General features: G+C 42.6%; 1 protein-coding gene across 4 annotated transcripts in view; it reads left to right on the plus strand.

Annotated features, from left to right (window-relative positions):
- MRE11 (MRE11 homolog, double strand break repair nuclease) overlaps positions 1 to 19,501 on the plus strand; it is a 346,093-nt gene that overhangs the window by 196,160 nt on the left and 130,432 nt on the right. For all 4 annotated transcript variants that reach the window (XM_069202423.1, XM_069202427.1, XM_069202425.1 and 1 more), the window contains one exon: positions 15,064 to 15,190. In XM_069202423.1, the coding sequence (XP_069058524.1) occupies positions 15,064 to 15,190 (127 nt within the window). The remainder of the gene's footprint in view (positions 1 to 15,063; positions 15,191 to 19,501) is intronic.

Below are 19,501 nucleotides of genomic sequence, written 5' to 3' on the forward strand. Positions count from 1 at the left end.
TACGATTACTAGCTCTTTCTAGGGGACTAAACTATAGAGAGGCATGCTGACTAATGCACAAATAGATCTATCAATTTTGCCAGCATCGAACCAACAAACTCCTTCATGAGCCTGTCTTCTCTTCTGAGCCAAAATATTTATACTATAGCCATCAGTCACAATACTATGCATGTGATGTTAATAGTGCAGACAGCACAGTGCTGAAAAAAGAAGTGTGTAGGTATATATATGTTCGATGGCATGTGTAGCTGCAGATACACATGCTGTGCACATCCCGCCATCTGGTGTTGGGCTCGGAGTGTTACAAGTTGTTTTTCTTCGAAGAAGTCTTTTCGAGTCACGAGACCGAGGGACTCCTCCCATTTCGACTCCATTGCGCATGGGCGTCGACTCCATCTTAGATTGTTTTTTTTCCGCCATCGGGTTCGGACGTGTTCCTTTTCGCTCCGTGTTTCGGGTCGGAAAGTTAGTTAGAATCTCGGAAAAAACGTCGGTATTGTTTGCGTTCGGTATCGGGTTAGCTACAACAGATCGACACCGAATTTTGAAGAGCTCCGGTGGCCCTTCGGGGTTTTTTCGATTCCCCCGTCAGGGCCTGGTCGGCCCGTCCACGTGCGACTTCAAGGCTGATGGAACGGACCCCATTCCGCTTCTGTCCAAAATGCCATAACAAGTATCCGTATACGGATCAGCATCTGGTCTGTAACTTGTGCTTGTCCCCAGAGCACAAGGAAGATACTTGTGAGGCCTGTCGAGCGTTTCGGTCCAGAAAGACGTTAAGAGCCAGAAGACTGCAGATGGCGTCGACGCCGACAGGACAAGAGGTTTTCAAAGAGGAAGAGGAAGCTTTCTCTATCCACGAGTCGGACTCGGAAGAGCTCGAGGCCGAAGAAATCCCGAAAACCGTGAGTAAGATGTCGAAACATAAGACTCACGAGAAGTCAACAAAAGCCCAGGGGACGCCACCGCCAACAGGCCATGGCTTAACCCAAAAAATAGGTGACCGAGCCAAGGCACCGAAAAAGGGCACGCTGGTGTCGAAGTCATCCGACTCCAGTCGAGATACCGCCACACAGCAATCTCGGACCAGAGACATCGGCTCAGAGAAATTTCGGCACCGTGACAGCGGCACCGAACAAATTCGGCACCGAGAAACCACCACGCCGAAAATTACAAAGGTTTCTTCGGAGCCTAAAAAGACATCCGAAAAAGTTTCGGTTCCGAAACATCCAGCCTCGGAGCCGAAAACAGGTTCCTATACAGAGGAACAAGGATTGTCCTCCCAAATGCAAAAACATAGATTTGGAGAGGAACTTCAAGCTGTAGAGCCAGACTATACTCAAAGAAGGCTCCACATTCATCAAGACACAGGGAAGATAACCACTCTTCCCCCAATTAAAATAAAAAGATAACTTGCCTTTCAAAAAAAGGACAAGGAGCCACAGGCAAAGGTGGCAAAGAAAACAACTCCACCACCGTCTCCACCACCACCATCAGTGCACACATCACCAGTAGCAACTCCACCACTGATGCACTCCCCGACTCATACTGCCATGAGTCAAGATGATCCCGATGCATGGGACCTTTACGATGCTCCAGTATCGGACAACAGCCCAGACTCGTACCCTGCCAGGCTGTCCCCTCCTGAGGACAGTACATCTTACACACAGGTGATCGCAAGGGCAGCTGCTTTCCATAATGTCACCTTGCATTCCGAACCAATTGAGGATGACTTTTTGTTTAACACGCTATCCTCCACTCATAGCCAATACCAAAGACTACCTATGCTCCCAGGAATGCTAAAACATTCAAAACAAATCTTTCAGGATCCTGTTAAAGGCCGAGCCATAACTCCAGGGGTGGAGAAAAAGTACAAGCCACCGCCAACAGATCCTGTTTATGTTACAACCCAGTTAACACCGGACTCAGTAGTTGTCGGGGCAGCTCGTAAGAGAGCAAACTCTCATACCTCGGGGGACGCACCACCTCCAGACAAAGAGAGTCGCAAATTTGATGCTGCGGGCAAAAGGGTTGCAGCACAAGCAGCAAACCAATGGCGCATTGCCAATTCACAAGCACTTTTGGCAAGATATGATAGAGCTCACTGGGATGAGATGCAACATTTGATAGAACACTTACTCAAGGAGTTCCAAAAAAGAGCACAACAAGTGGTGGAAGAAGGACAAAGTATCTCTAATAATCAGATATGGTCTTCAATGGATGCAGCAGATACGGCTGCAAGGACAGTAAATACTGCAATAACAATAAGAAGGCATGCATGGCTGCGCACGTCAGGTTTCAAGCCGGAAATTCAACAAGCCGTGCTAAATATGCCATTTAATGAACAGCAGTTGTTTGGGCCGGAAGTCGACACTGCTATTGATAAACTGAAGAAAGACACTGATACGGCAAAAGCCATGGGCGCACTCTACTCCCCGCAGAGCAGAGGCACATTTCGCAAAACACCTTTTAGGGGAGGGTTTCGAGGACAACCTACAGAAACCACAACATCTCAAACAAGGCCCACTTACCAAAGCCAATATCAGCGGGGAAGTTTTCGGGGGCAATATAGAGGGGGACAATTCCAAATAAATAGAGGAAAATTCCAAAGCCCCAAAAGTCCTCAAAATAAGCAGTGACTTACAAGTCACACATCCCCATCACATAACACCTGTGGGGGGAAGACTAAGCCAATTTTACAAACATTGGGAGGAGATAACAACAGATACTTGGGTACTAGCAATTATCCAGCATGGTTATTGCATAGAATTTCGCGAATTCCCTCCAACAGTCCCACCGAAAACACACAGTATGTCAAAACAACATATAAATCTTCTAGGATTAGAAGTTCAATCATTGCTCCAAAAAGAGGCAATAGAATTAGTACCAAAACAAGAACTAAACACAGGAGTTTACTCCCTGTACTTTCTGATACCCAAAAAGGACAAAACTCTAAGACCTATACTAGATCTCAGAATATTAAATACATACATCAAATCAGACCACTTTCACATGGTTACATTACAAGAAGTAATCCCACTGCTCAAACAACAAGACTACATGACAACACTGGATCTAAAGGATGCATATTTCCATATACCAATACATCCTTCACACAGAAAGTATCTAAGGTTTGTATTCCAAGGGATACATTACCAATTCAAAGTGTTGCCATTCGGAATAACGACTGCGCCAAGAGTTTTTACAAAATGTCTAGCAGTAGTAGCTGCACATATCAGAAGGCAGCAAATACATGTGTTCCCGTACCTAGACGATTGGTTAATCAAAACCAACACGCAAATACAGTGTTCACAACACACAAATTATGTCATAGAAACCCTACACAAACTAGGTTTCTCAATCAATTACTCAAAGTCACACCTTCTGCTGTGTCAAACACAGCAATACCTAGGAGCAACAATCAACACAGTAAAAGGAATTGCCACTCCAAGTCCACAAAGAGTCCAAACATTCCACAATATAATACAAGCCATGTATCCAAACCAAAAGATACAGGTCAAATTAGTAATGAAACTCCTAGGCATGATGTCCTCATGCATAGCCATTGTCCCAAACGCAAGGTTGCACATGCGGCCCTTACAACTGTGCCTAGCATCACAGTGGTCTCAGGCACAGGGTCAACTTCTAGATCTGGTGTTGATAGACCGCCAAACATACATCTCGCTTCAATGGTGGAACAGTATAAATTTAAACCAAGGGCGGCCTTTTCAAGACCCAGTGCCACAATACGTAATAACGACAGATGCATCCATGACAGGATGGGGAGCACACCTCAATCAGCACAGCATTCAAGGACAATGGGACATTCAGCAAAGACAGTTTCATATAAACCACTTAGAACTGTTAGCTGTGTTTCTAGCGCTGAAAGCATTTCAACCCATAATAACCCACAAATACACTCTTATCAAAACAGACAACATGACAACAATGTATTACCTAAACAAACAGGGAGGAACACACTCGACACAGTTGTGTCTCCTAACACAAAAAATATGGCATTGGGCGATTCACAACCACATTCGCCTAATAGCACAATTTATTCCAGGAATTCAGAATCCGTTAGCAGACAATCTCTCTCGGGATCACCAACAGATCCACGAATGGGAAATTCACCCCCAAATACTGAACACTTACTTCAGAAAGTGGGGAACGCCACAAATAGATCTATTTGCAACAAAAGAAAACTCAAAATGCCAAAACTTCGCATCCAGGTACCCACAACATCAGTCTCAGGGCAATGCACTATGGATGAACTGGTCAGGGATATTTGCGTATGCTTTTCCCCCTCTCCCACTTCTTCCATATCTAGTAAACAAGTTGAGTCAAAACAAACTCAAACTCATACTAATAGCACCAACATGGGCAAGGCAACCTTGGTACACAACACTACTAGACCTTTCAGTAGTACCTCATGTCAAACTGCCAAACAGGCCAGATCTGTTAACACAACACAAACAACAGATCAGACATCCAAATCCAGCATCGTTGAATCTAGCAATTTGGCTCCTGAAATCCTAGAATTCGGGCCCTTAGACCTCACACAGGAATGTATGGAGGTCATAAAACAAGCTAGAAAACCTACCACTAGACACTGCTATGCAAATAAGTGGAAAATATTTGTTTATTACTGCCATAATAATCAAATTCAACCTTTACACGCATCTGCAAAAGAGATAGTAGGATACTTACTACATTTGCAAAAATCTAACCTAGCTTTCTCTTCCATTAAAATACATCTTACGGCAATTTCAGCTTACCTACAAATTACGCACTCAATTTCATTGTTTAGGATACCAGTCATAAAAGCGTTTATGGAAGGCATAAAGAGAATTATACCACCAAGAACACCACCAGTTCCTTCATGGAACCTCAACATTGTCTTAACACGACTCATGGGTCCACCTTTTGAGCCCATGCACTCTTGTGAAATGCAATACTTAACGTGGAAAGTTGAATTTTTAATTGCCATCACATCTCTAAGAAGAGTGAGTGAAATTCAAGCATTTACCATTCAAGAACCATTTATTCAAATACACAAAAATAAAGTTGTTCTACGGACCAATCCTAAATGTTTACCAAAAGTAATCTCACCGTTCCACTTGAATCAAACGGTAGAATTACCAGTGTTCTTCCCACAGCCAGATTCTGTAGCTGAAAGAGCACTACATACATTAGACATCAAAAGAGCACTAATGTACTACATTGACAGAACAAAACTAATTTGAAAGACAAAACAACTATTTATCGCCTTTCAAAAACCTCATACAGGAAATTCAATTTCAAAACAAGGCATTGCTAGATGGATAGTTAAGTGCATTCAAACCTGCTATCTTAAAGCTAAAAGAGAACTGCCTATTACACCAAAGGCACACTCAACCAGAAAGAAAGGTGCTACCATGGCCTTTCTAGGAAATATTCCAATGAACGAAATATGTAAGGCAGCAACATGGTCTACGCCTCATACATTTACCAAGCACCACTGTGTAGATGTGCTAACTGCACAACAAGCAACAGTAGGTCAAGCTGTATTAAGAACATTATTTCAAACTACTTCAACTCCTACAGGCTGAACCACCGCTTTTGGGGAGATAACTGCTTACTAGTCTATGCACAGCATGTGTATCTGCAGCTACACATGCCATCGAACGGAAAATGTCACTTACCCAGTGTACATCTGTTCGTGGCATTAGTCGCTGCAGATTCACATGCGCCCACCCGCCTCCCCGGGAGCCTGTAGCCGTTTAGAAGTAGATCTTAAACATTTGTACATTTGTAAATATATTACTTGAAACTTCATTATGTACATACGCATTCACTCCATTGCATGGGCACTATTACTAGCATACACAACTCCTACCTCACCCTCTGCGGGCAAAACAATCTAAGATGGAGTCGACGCCCATGCGCAATGGAGTCGAAATGGGAGGAGTCCCTCGGTCTCGTGACTCGAAAAGACTTCTTCGAAGAAAAATAACTTGTAACACTCCGAGCCCAACACCAGATGGCGGGATGTGCACAGCATGTGAATCTGCAGCGACTAATGCCACGAACAGATGTACACTGTGTAAGTGACATTTTCCTTATATATATCACTGAAAAAAACAAAGTTTACAGGGACATTTTAGTTAGGGTCTGAATTTAGTCGCTCAAAAACTTAGAAATTCAGCAGTTATAGTTAGTTATTTCAAGTAACTACAACTCTTGCCCTAAGTTAACTATATATATAAAATTGTGCTTAATACACATATGCACCCTAGGTTGTTATATACATTATGCCCATAAGAAATCCTTCAAACAAATGTTTAAGGTTTTCATCAACAGTAAATCAGTTTGCAACCCGTTGCAGCCAACGTTTCGACTCAATATCTATTTCACAAATCTCAACTAATAACAGCTGTCTGTGGACCTGGAAGATAAATGAGAAGAGGACCCTTATTTCTATATATGCGTGGTGTCTCATATATTAGTCATCACATGTGTAACTAGTTCAATTCACATATCTCTATTAGTTTTCATATTGTCATGTTTTTACAAATACAGGCTACATCATTTTCCTAAATGTAGTCAGTCAACATCTCACTACAACAAATTATCAGATGCATGATTGTGAGGCTCTCAGATATGTGTTCTTCTCTCTGGATACTTTCATAAACCTTATAATTCCCCCCACCAACACTTTGTATGCAGGAGGAGCTCTCCCATGGGGGCCGTATAATGTTCAGGCTAGCATGCCGGATCCTAATGGGGTGACACTTAGTAAGAAATAGGCTCCATTGGAAGGCCTAGAGGGGTGCAACTGACTGATTACTCCGGTGATATCTTCTAGTGAGGAGGGAATACACAGCCTTGGGTTGACCGATGTTGAGGAACGTGTCAGTAGTTTTAAGCCCGCTCACATCTTATCCTGGAATATTGCAGGGTCGAGAAAAAAGCTGGGGGACTCAGACTGGATTGCATCAGTGGCCAGGTACCAGGTGATTTGCTTAAAAGAAACTTGGTAGATTGAAAGTTACCTGGATGGGTTTAGCTCATTTCACTCCCCACCCGTTCCTTCACCTGTTGGCAGAGCGAAAGGGGGTCTTCTCACACTGATCACAAGCACTTTTTCTGGGGTGGTGATCAAGTTTGGGTGTATTATTAACTATTACAATAATTGTTTTGATGGTCATGCCTCACAGTTTGCGGTCAAACTCGAAGCTGCCATAAGTTCCATTGGAAACGATCAACATAAGGCTCGGAAGCTGCTTTGGGTGGTGATTTCAATGCCCACCACTGTCCAAAGGTCAATAAACCAGTTTGCGGTCTAATAGACACTGAGGGTGACACTTTGAGCATAATGAGAATGCGCTTAATAGTCTCCTGGTGAAACTGTATCTTATCATGGTAAATGAGGGGTCTGATCACCCAGGCATTTTTACCCCCACTTTTACCGGTGCAGAGTGTTCCTCCACAATCAATTATGTCCTTGCTTCTGAGGCACTAGGTGCTTTAATAGGTGACTTTGAGGTTACTTTTTTGGGTTCCAGTGACCATGCGAAACTGTCCTGTAGGCTGTTGTTGGAGGGGACAAGTAAGTCTTAATCCAGGGTGGGATTTAAACATGTCCAAGTGAAGAGAAATGGCTTCTCCATAGGATGGGACAAGGTAGATAAAATGAAGTTTCTTCCGGGAGTCCTTAATCACAAAGAGGCAGAGGTCCATGTTTGCTTGAACCGTGATACTGTCCCATCGCAGATTATGCCAGCCTTTTTGGACATCATGGCCCATATAAAGCAAGCTCTGACACACAGTCCTCGTAATGCCAATCTGCATTCTCAGGGCTGGTTTGACTCAGCTGGTGTGAGAGCCCGGGCAAAGTTGTAACGGGCCCTACGGGACATCCCGAGGGATAGGTAAAACATCAAAGGTCTACACGCACTTTATAAAGAGGTATGAGCAGTTAGACTAAAGTAGATCAACGCAAGGACATGGTAGAGTCTTAGGAAAGCTTGTATGAAGAAAGATAGCTCAGGGTTTTGGAGGGTGCTTAACGCCTCCTACTTTAAGGAATCTACAGACCCCTCTAAAGACGTGCACATAGAAGAATCATGGTGCATTGATTATTTTTCCACGATCTGTTTGAGTGGTGCAGAGTCCACTGAAACCACTGCTATTACTGAGCAAGGGGGGGTCTCCCCTTTAGTTTTTTGCTTATCGGAGGTGCAGAGGGTGCTGGGTAAATGTAGCAGTGGTAAAGCACCCAGTCCTGATGGAGGTCCTATGGATGTTTTTATAGACTGCCAGAATCTATGGGCCCGCCCCTACTTGTGAACATTTTTAATGCTATTGCAGGGGTGGGCCCCCAGGCTTCAGTCAACCATTGTCCCAATTTGCAAAAAAGGTGATAAGTTGCTCCCGAAGAGTTATAGACACATATCCTTACTCGATTCAAATACCAAAGCAATGGGTGTATCTTGCTACATAGATAAGCGGACAGGGCAGTAACCAACAGTATCCCAGCTGATACCCAGCATGGTTTCAGGAAGGGGCTAGGAACTATTGATCAATGCCTAAACTTGAGTATGCTAGTAGGAAAGTAATCCATCGTTAAGAATGGTTCCATTTACCTGGCACTTATGGACCTCTTGGCGGCGTTCTATTGCATTTCGCATTCCAAGCTATGGGCACTTATGTTGGAGATGGGTATTGAGGTTGCTATTATTACTTTCATATGCGAGCTGTATTCTGAGGCGAGTGCCTGTGTCCGTTATGGTAGAGAAGTACCATATAGGATTAAACAGGGGATTAGGCAAGGGTGAGTCCTTGCCCCCTTCCTCTTCTCTCTGTAAACAAATAGAGTTAAATCATTACTGGTGGGGAGAGCTGTAGATATCCCATACATTGTAACACGTCCTTTTCCGATACTCCTCTATATAGATGATTTGAGTGCTATTGGCAAGAATGGGGTGGGCGCTGCAAGCCCCAATAGAGGACCTTATCACATTCATGCTGAAGTTAGATCTGCAGGTCAATGGCAGCAAGACCTATACAATGAAATTTGGTAGGAAACCAAAGAAGTGCCCTGGTTTTATATCAACAATTCTAAGGTGGATGACACCCCGTCCTTCTCCTATTTGGGTATCTTTTTTTATGCCAAATATTTGTAAAAGCCAATGGTGTCAAATAGAGCGTCCATGCTGGTTAAGACAATCTTGGCTCTGCAGATTGTTAACAAAAAGCTAGTCCTGAAACCAGTGCAGGAGCTGTTGACCATTTACTCTGCAAAGCCTGTGGCAGTAGCCTCATGCTGAGCTGCTACCTACTGAGACTCAGCTAGCTGAGAATGCTTTTATTTTAAAAAAAACATACAAGTCTCACGCAGTTGTCCTAATTCTGGGTGCCATGACCAGCTGGGTATTCCCTACGTTACAGATAAAATTAAGCTACCCCTGCTCTTGCTGTGGCACTCAATTTGGACAAGGGAGCCCACAACCACAATTCAGAAAGTCTTTGAGGACTGCTTGCAATTAGATGCAGCTCTTGACATACCTTGGATTTCATATGTTAAACAGACCTTGGCGGAAATAGGCGCCCCCGATCTATTTTCCTCAACCCAGTCTTGTTTGGTCTGCAGCAAATGAAAGCTGAAGCAGATATTTCTGGCAAACGCTGCTGCAAAGAGATTGGTAATTAACAAATACAAAGTTGCAGGTATCTCTTATATCTCAATTTCTTTGTAGGTAGGTTTCCAACGTTATCTGTATGCTATCCAGGATCGACAGCATCGCTTTGCTTTTACCAGGTTCTGTTTTAACTGTCTGCCTCTTCTGTTGGGTTATCCCCAAAAGTGTCATTCCCTGAAGGAGCTGGACCTTTGCCCATATGACAGAACATCTGCCCAAACCACCTTGCACATAGTGTTCTTTTGTCTGTTTTACAATGCACCCATGATAAGTTTGATGGAACCACTTCTTAAAAGATATAATTTTAGACAATGCAGACCTGCTCTGCATTTTATGTTACAACTTGACGGCACATTGGTCTACCATACTACAGCTGTCTTCATATGGCAATGTCTAAAAACAAGAAGAGGTGCACTGCCATGACCAGGAGTTCAGAAGGGTTTGCCTTGCTAAATGTACTCTTAATGCATTGTGTTTTAAGAATGATCAGCACTTTGTTTTGTAAGCCTTGCTTTTTGATTGCAGAGCTTTTGGGATGTGTTAATTCAGTGCAACAGTTTTTAAAAAAAAACATGAATTTTCTTGCATGCTGCATTCTGCTCAAAGTATGTTTCCTGTACCCAGATTATGATGCTTTTTCTTGGTTGTATTACAGTCTCTAAGCACTTTATCAGTAAGTCAACTGCACACCAGGGTTCTATGGAAAAATCTGTATGTTATCCTGGCCTTGAGATCTCAGTCTAATTCTTTCCCAAACCCCATGAATTTCCTGTAGATTTGTATTTAGTACTCCCTTTTGTGTCTAAAGCTAAGTGCAATTCCTTGGCACTACAGCCCTTTTGAAGCACTTTTGCGAAGACATTTATATACTATGGTATGTCTACAGCCTCTAAGAGGCATGTCTCACTGGACTGTATGATTGCTTTTTACGGCTCATGGTTGGACCTTTTATCAAGTGACGTCAAGCCAAAGGAAAGTTTATTTCACGATTATTGTTGCTTAATTCTGTTTTATGGGGCTGGGAGGGTTGTAATTGGATTGTCAAATCACAGTGTTTGCTGTTTTAAACAGTGTTTTTATGGGAAAGAGTTATATGCTTTAATTTCTGAACATTTTCTTTTTTAATGTGTTTTATTTCACTTGCACTTTTAAGCCACGGAAGCGTAGCAAATAAAGTTTATTTGACTGACTGACTGAATGTGAGAATAATTATTTCAGATGTCTATAAAATATTAGAAATGTTGTAAATCATTTCACAATGCCTACAGCGGATGCAGTGGCCTGTCTGTATACTCTCTATAAACAGTTGTTGGATAAAAGCCTGTGGGCTTTATAGAATATCACAACACCCGCATATTAATGTGAATCGCTAGAAGAGAGAGAGATAAAAGAAAGAACAATTTGTCTACTGAGTTCTAATTACTCAGCTTTTGACTCTAAATCCTGATGCAATACAACATGGCTAATGACTTTACATAAACTGAGTGCGAGAAATTGGGTTACTGGTTGACAGGGGTGTGAGCCCTGGTCAAGCAGCAACCACGTCCTTGTCGGGGTAAGACACAAGCAAACCTCAAATTACCTGTGCTCAGCCCCCTGATAGCTTGGCACAGAGCAGTCAATGTGCAAAGTATTTGTGCAGCACTTCAAACAGTAAAGAAACCACACATAAAGATCCCACATCAGGTTAGAAAAACAGAGCTGAAATTTATTAAATACAACAGGACGAAAATGACAAAAAATCCAATCAGTAGAACCAGAGATGGCATTTTTTTAAAATAAAGTCTAAAGTAGCGCCTAAAAGCACAAAGCACCAACCGCAGCTATCTTGACATGATGGACTGGGTAAAATGCAAAAGTTCAGCCTGACCCCAATGGAGCGCAGGTCGGACACAGACCCAGGTTAGTCCCAATGAGGGTTTGCCTTCTCAAGTTCGTGCTAAGAGTCCTGTTTGTATTGCAGAGGGCCACAAGGAGCAAGGAAAGTGTATGCTGTTAGCAAAGCGTGAGGAGCAGGCCAATGTTATGGGCATTGGATGGAGCTTCACAGTGGTGGTCCCCGCGAGCAGTTGATGCTGCATTACAAGGAATCAGGTGGACAGAGCTTTGCACTGATTTGCGGTGCAGGCGATGAGGTCTTGGTGCAAATGGCTTTTTCTGCAGGGTAATCTGCAGACGTTTTGCCTTCACTCCTCCATTTTTCGCTGAATTCATTTTTATTGGCCTTAGGAATCTGTGCACTTTACCACTGCTAACCAGTGCTAAAGTGCTTGTGCTCTATCCTTAAAACATTGCAACATAGGCTTATACCCATTTGGCATATTTAATTTACTGATAGGTACCTATTAAAGTGGCACTGTGTGCGCTCATGGCCACACACATTGGGGAGCTTAGTCGTGACTGGACGGGCCATAACTGGCAGGATGGATAGGAAAAGCTGGGCCCAGCCCCACTTACACTTGAATAGGCTTTGTCTTGTCTCCAATCCAAGGGCTCCGTACCACCTGTAGTTAGTCTGGAGCCAGGGCCAGGATGTCAGGGCACCTGTGCATTTCAACGGCATGCCTCTAGAAGCTTCTTTCCACTTCAAAGGCACAACTGCGTACAAATATTGGACATCAGATACCAAATCTTGAGTACACTTCCATGCTTGTGGATACTCTGCCATGAAGGACTATTGTACTGCTGAAAGGACTTTCTTTCTCCTTCTCAGGTCCTGGAGCCTTGGTGTGACTGCTAACTGACCCATTCGCAACAAGACCTCCTAGCTCATGTCGCAAGTCAGCATGAAGCTCCATCTGCCTGGCTCTTTGCACTGCAGCATCTGCAATAGATGCAGGTATATGTGATGGTGCACCCAGCCAAAGGAAAAGAGACCAGGAATGCAGTGGAGAACATCACAATGTCACTTGTGATGTTACACGATGTCTGAGTCGTTTGGACAGCTGGTGATTCTAGATCCGGAGGAAGAAGACACAATTTGCAGACAGACACTGAGCCTTGTGACAGCTGCACTAAATGTCTTATGCTTTCTTGAGAGGTGTTTTAAACACTCTGGACAACACTCTTGGTCAGATAATTTTGAAACACTACAGCAGCAATATGAGTTAAAGGGTGTAGTGGTTAAAAACTCACAGAAGGTGTAGCATTTTATTCACAAATTGTATGCCTAGGAACTAATGTCTAAAGGATGCATTGCTTGTCTTTCGCCAATACACAGAAGACAGGCTTCAATGAGCACCCTTTAGAGACCACAGCAGAGGCATGATTGAACTCTAGTAGTTCACAAAAGTGAATGTTGGTGATGCTTAATATTAATCTATAATTTGGGATGGACAGAGTAAATATATCTAGCTAAACTGGCTAGATATGACCATCCCTTCTTCCCTCAGTATGATATTCCTTGACAAGCCTTTGGTCTGCTCGCTTCCATTTTAGGGTTTCATTCTTATCCATCTATTTAGTAGTAGTAGTTGTGCTATTCTACTTGGGATTGGTGGTCTATGCTGAGTCCTGATTTTACACATGCGTTACAGATTCTTGATGTGCAAGGCCCTGTTTAGGGGCACTAGGAGGGGAGTCTGGGCTTCAGCCGCAGAAGTTAAGATGTTTTTTCAGTCTGGTGCTGTTGGGGTGATCCAGCTCAGAGCTCAACAGTCAATAATTCAATAAGTGAATGTCCAATCCAGTGCTTACCTTTTCAAGAATGGAAGTTCTTTATTACGTAATAGTTTGCGTTACTACACACTACTAATATTGGAAATAAATTATCTCTCTTTGGGTGCTAATTGGCCAGTGCTGCACGTTCACCACTCCCTCAATGCTCCCTCAGCCCATAACTCTTTTCCTGATTCTGAGTGTGCCTGCCCTTCTCCATAGGGATAATAGTTGTAGCATGACTATTGCTCAGATGTAGATTGAATTCTTCCCTGAAGGTTTGTTCACTCAGTCTCGGTTAGTCTCTTAACACTCTCTAGTGGAGTCAGTCTACAAATTAGCATCCCCTGCTTGGGCTCTTGTGCACACCCAGGTGAAATGACGATGCGCCTGCTCTGAGTCCTTTAGCGGGCAAGAACAGAAGGCAACAGTCCTGATGTGGCTTGCCCGACCACACCAAAGGAAGGTTTCTTGGACCTCATGATCATTGTGATTGGCCCACGCTTGGGCTGCCAGGTCCTCGGTGAAGCCCGACTGGGCCCGACGCACTTGATAGATGCAGCCCCCCGGGCTTCAGTGGAATTTAGTTGCAGCAGTGCTACACAGGCTGGATACAACTTCAGGAGTTGCAGCCCACACAAAGGCTGATCACACCATGGCAGATGACACTTTATCAGCCCCAGCCCTGCGCTGTCTAATGTCAACGTGGGTCAGTGCAACCATGCACAAGTCAATGTCAATATACTGTCACAACCACTCTGCATGCTAAAGGCGTGCAATGGATGTATTACACAGTCAAAGTTAAGAAAAGCCATAAAATTAAACGTAAACTGTCCATATGACACTCCCCCTCAAGCTGGTACAGAGGATGCTTCACTGCACCCATGCATGCTAGGTTAGCTTGACACCAGGACCAAAAAGCAAAAGTCAATATACCATATACACACAGTCTAGCATTCAGGGCAAGAAAACATGCCTGTGCATGCAGGAGACATTCTTGTCCCAACACCCTGTACTAGAGTAGTGGTTGTTTACGTGTGGTCGGGGGACCACTGGGGGTCTGCAAGACCTACTCAGGAGGCCTGCAAATGTTTTACACAATTAAATAATATTAAAATTAATTGATTAAAATAATGAAGTATATACAAATATAAAAGCAAATTGAAAGAGAAAACGTTTCTATATTTGATTGTGAATTACACTAAATGTTTCAATATTTGAGATTTTGTTTGGAATATACATGTTTTGTATTTTTTTGTTTTGTTTTGATGTCCAAATCATTGAAATTGTTTAGGCCAGGGCTGCCTGCTTTCCAGTTATTTCTCAGTGATTGCCCCCGGATTCCAGTCATGATTCATTGAGGGTCCACAGAAGTCAAAAGGTTAAGAACCACTGTGCTAGAGTTGAAACAATCAGCTCCTCTTGCAGGAATCCATCTTGATATACTTTAGGAGGAAATTGCTCACTTGAGTGATATATGTGGGATTGGATACATTTTGAAATGTGAAGTAATTAGCAAAGTAGATCTGATTGTTTAAAATTTCAAAGCCATGCCATTTCATAGTAGGCTTGATTTCCAGTGCTTCCCACCCAATGGTTCCTTGACAAATTTGATTCCTTTAAAATATTTTGCATGCAGTATTGTGGAGTAAAGATTAACAATTTTCCATCTCCAACCATCTCTTGTAACCTTTACCCTTGTTTGTTCTAAATATCCATATAGGTAGATTACAGTGGTGGCTTTGAACCCTTCAATGCTGTTCGATTTAGCCAGAAATTTGTAGATCGAATTGCCAATCCCAAAGATGTCATTCATTTCTTCAGGCATAAAGAACAGAAGCCTAAGAAAGGTAAGGAAGAGCAATTTTTTAAGTTTACAAATACATTTCAGTTATTGTTAATAAAAGCGATAAAGGCATGTGAGTGCTTCACTGTGGTATAAGAAAGTCTAACTGTATGCTAAAGTTGTTTGGCATTCTTTTTTCTGGCATCGCAGTAAGGACAAGAGAGGTAATTGCAGTAGTTAACATTTGTAATTATTTTGTGTGGAATTGCATTTTGAGAAGAAACACTGGGCTATATTGTGTGTAGGCTGTGCATGAGTACCAGTAGCCAGTGGTAGCAAAACGTTTGAGAGAGTGTGGATTAGGAGATGAAGGGGTAACTTTGTGAAACAATTCTGAATCTTAAGTGTTCGGTAATGCTCTGTACTTTTTATTTATAACAACAGAATGTCTTGCTCTAAGAGAATTGGGTAGTATTTAGTGAAGTAATTAAATGTATTCTGAGTGTTCTGGATCATTGGATTTGTCCACTTTCTCACTTTATAATGATTAAGTAAAGGTGTTCATTACATTTTACAACATGTACATATTTAGAATGTATCTGTACGTTGGTGCCAGTGATGAATGTAGAGAAAATGTGCAGTTTTCTCTTGACTCATCAAGAGCTTTGAAGAGTCAAACAAATAGTTAACAGTACACCCTTTACTTCAGGAGAACTTTTCAGTTTCTGCTTCCTTTACTGTGGGAGTCTTTTGGTGTGACTCAGTAACATAAGTGTGCTCTGTTCAGGGTCCTAGATCACCAGCAATTGGGATAAAATATTTGTGGAGACATCTACTCTTCCTATTAAGCCCTCACATGACTGAGATGTCATTTAAAAATGACAATCTACCCTTCAAGCAGTGCAGCTTCCATTTCTTTTCCATTGTGTTCATAGTTGTAGTTAATAAGAGGACTGCAATCCAAGCCAGTAAATCAATGGATCCTAAAAGAACTAGTTTAACAAGGCATTGCTCCTGAGCAGCAGGTGAGCTCCTGCAGCCCTCCAAAGCCAGTGGGAGTCAGTGATTCCTAAGAGAAGTGGATCAGAGATCCTTAGGCAGAAATTAAATCAGATACTGAAGTCGCAAATCCACAGTACACTTGCAGACTAAACCTGAAGAATAAGCCACAGTCATCTACTTCAGAACCAACTACAGCAAGAATGCCGTAGGGAGGAAATTGGGTGACCCTTTCTCCATGCCTTGCTGTGTGTTTTTTTTAGGTTAATTACTGCTGCCATCAATTTTCTAAAGACACTATTTGGTGCTTGACAGCCAACCAAATAGCTGGTGGGGTTTGAACTTACCAGTTGACTTTCCTGGCCTGGAATAATATAGGTGTCTTCCCTGTAAAGTTGAAGCCTGTGAATGTGGTTAAGAACAGAAAGATGAAGTGTAGTTGCATTGGATAACCTGCGGATAAGCAGTAGCTTGTTTTTGGAGGACTAATTTTGCATTCTCACTCACTGTGAGCCTTGTGGTCCTTAAAGTGAAGTGAGGTAGCTGCTAGTGGAGCCTTTTACTCACTTGCATTTATTACCTTTACCTGGAACTTCTTTGGCCCTTAAAATGGGCAGCACATTCTGTCCACATAGTCAATGACAGTTTGAAGCGGACTGGTGGTCTTCCCCTGCCACTCCTTGAAGATTGTAGGAAGGAAGCTCTGGGCAATCGCAGAGGCATATGCACAAATGTAGGAAGGGGGCTCTGGCAACCAAATAAATGGGTGTAAAAAATGGGTTACCAGTTGAGGAGGTGAAACTCTACTCAGGCAGCAACCACAATACTTGTCAGGGTGAAGGGGACAAGCAGAGTCTAAATGAACCTGTGCTCGACAATCTCATAGCTTGGCACATAGCAGTCTGACTTAATTTAGAGGCAATGTGTAAGTATTCATACAGCATTTCAAACCGTAATGAGGTGGAAACCTAACAGAAGAAAAATCGGACACCAATTTAGAAAAATAGAGTACATTTTATTAAATAAGTCAAGACCAAAACGACAAAATTCCAATCAGTAGTTTGGAATAGCGCTAAAATGCCCAAAGCACCAACTGTGCTTATCTGGATGCACCGGGATAAAGTCACAAGTTCAGGCCAACCACAAGGGAGCATGGGCCGACTACAGGAACCCACTTAGGCCCACTGAACACAGTGCCTTAATCCTGGTTGCGAAGATATGCAGATTACCGTATTGCAGATGCGTTGCACAGCAGAGGTGATGCAAGGTCTGGGTATGGAGCTGCATCATTTCCAGGGAGCTGCAAATTGCATGGAGATGCGTCACGTGGTTCCAATGGGCTGTGTTGGACGAGTCGAGGTCCTTGTGTGGAAATGCATTGTGGAGAAGCGGTTCCGATGGGCGATGCGAAATCCTTGCATAGAAGATGCGTCCGTTCTGCTGAATTCACTAATAAGCTGGCAGAGCACGTTCAGGCCTGCTTCCAAAGGTACAGGACTAGGGTGGGATGACTTGGGAGGACAAGACTCACAAAAGGCAGAGTCCAGGTGCTGGGTGCATGGTTATTGAAAGCTTGTTCTGTCCCCAAGGCCTCTGATTAGGAGGCCAGGCAACTTGGGGGTCACTCTGAAGTCCTAGGTTTAGAGATGCAGGACCATTCCTTCTCCCCCCCCCCCACAGGAGAGTAGTAGGCCAGCACAATGGGGCAACAGTCCTTCTGGGCAGTGGTCCAGTAGAATGACAGTCCTTTCAGCAGCACAGCAGTCCTTGATCCAGGCAGATCCACAGGTCCAGAGGTGTACTGAAGACTTGAGTCTAATGGTCCAATATTTATACCTGGTGCTCACTTAGAAGTAGAAGAAGAGGTTTCCATCCCCTGAGGTGCCAGGCATCCACTTACAGACCCTAGTGCATGTATCACCACTTTACTAGGAACTTACAAGTAAATGAAATAGACCCATTGGGTGTAAGCTAATTTCACAATGTTTAAAGGAGAGAGCACCAGCACTTTAGCACTGGTTACCAGTGGTAAAGTGTGCAGAATCCTAAAAGCCAACAAAATCAGCTTCAGAAAACAGGTAAATAGTTTGGATCCTGCAGAAAGGACCAAGTCTAACAATGGGCCAGACAGTAGAACATTGTTGGCTGTTTAAGTGCAGAGAGGCAGAGTGTCATATAATGAACACTCCAAGGAGAATGTAGTGGCAGTTTTGAGACTGGGCAACCCTCTAACAAAGCAAACCTCTTCCGACACAGCTGTTTCTAACATTGGCACAAAAGAGTACAAAGGCTATGAGGAGGAGGTTTTTTTTTCTTGAAAGAGCATTGAACCTCAAAATTGAGTCTGAAATGTTGGACTATGTTAAATATATGTCTCATTATCTTAATGTTGTAAAACATCAAGTTTTACAGAATTTTGTATCGAGTTTGTCTTAACTCCCATGATTGAATGTATTTAAAGATTAATCCTGTATGCATCAGTGATAGTTTTCAGCCTAATGAATTTAAGATTAAAACAGGATTTTCATAATGGTTCATTAAAATGTTCGTGATACATTTTTTTTTAAGTAGAGAATAATCGTTTTTTTAAAACTGTAGTCTGGATTTTTAATATTGCAACAAGATTTGAGCTTGTTATGTTTATTTGTTAACTTTTCTTGCAGCCTGGACTCAGTTAGTTTACATATCGTATTGTGTGCAGTCCTACTTGTTTGTCATTTTTTTTAATTGAGTACGACATGGACCTTAAAAATCCTAAATAAACTTTTTATGAAAATATAAAACATCATTGGGCAAAACATACCTCATGGCCATAAATCTTGATGAAAAGTTCTGATAGGGTTTCTTAGCTATTTCTGGACGTTTCACGGAGTTTAGAAAACAGAGATGGCACATTTGATTGTTCACCAGCCTCCTTCTTGGCACATCTCAACTTGCTTTCCAGAATGCACCGGAATGGACTTCTTAAGATTATTTAAATGCCTGGGATCATATTTCTTATGGGGATAAAGCATTAAAAAAAACAAGTAAGATAGTTCATTGAATTAAGCCCATGCTTCTGAGATCCGTGCACAGCCTGCCGGACTATCTTGTAACATCCGCTTGGCCTATTATTCTTTGGAGGCCGTTGAAAGTAGCATTTGCAAATGTACAATACTCCTTTCTAGCTTTATCTCGATGAATCTGACACCGATAAATTAGTGTATGCAGATGAATTTGACACTAGTAAATTATTGTATGTAGAAAACCTGAATGAGTCCCTGCACTTTTAATCTAAACCACAAGCGGTATGTATAGTTCCCAACAACCAAATGGGCCGGTTGTAATTCTCCAATTTTCAGAATAGCTTTTTCATGGATTATATTTAATATGTAAA

This window comes from Pleurodeles waltl, chromosome 8 (assembly GCF_031143425.1).
Source record: "Pleurodeles waltl isolate 20211129_DDA chromosome 8, aPleWal1.hap1.20221129, whole genome shotgun sequence".
Lineage (NCBI taxonomy): Eukaryota > Metazoa > Chordata > Amphibia > Caudata > Salamandridae > Pleurodeles > Pleurodeles waltl.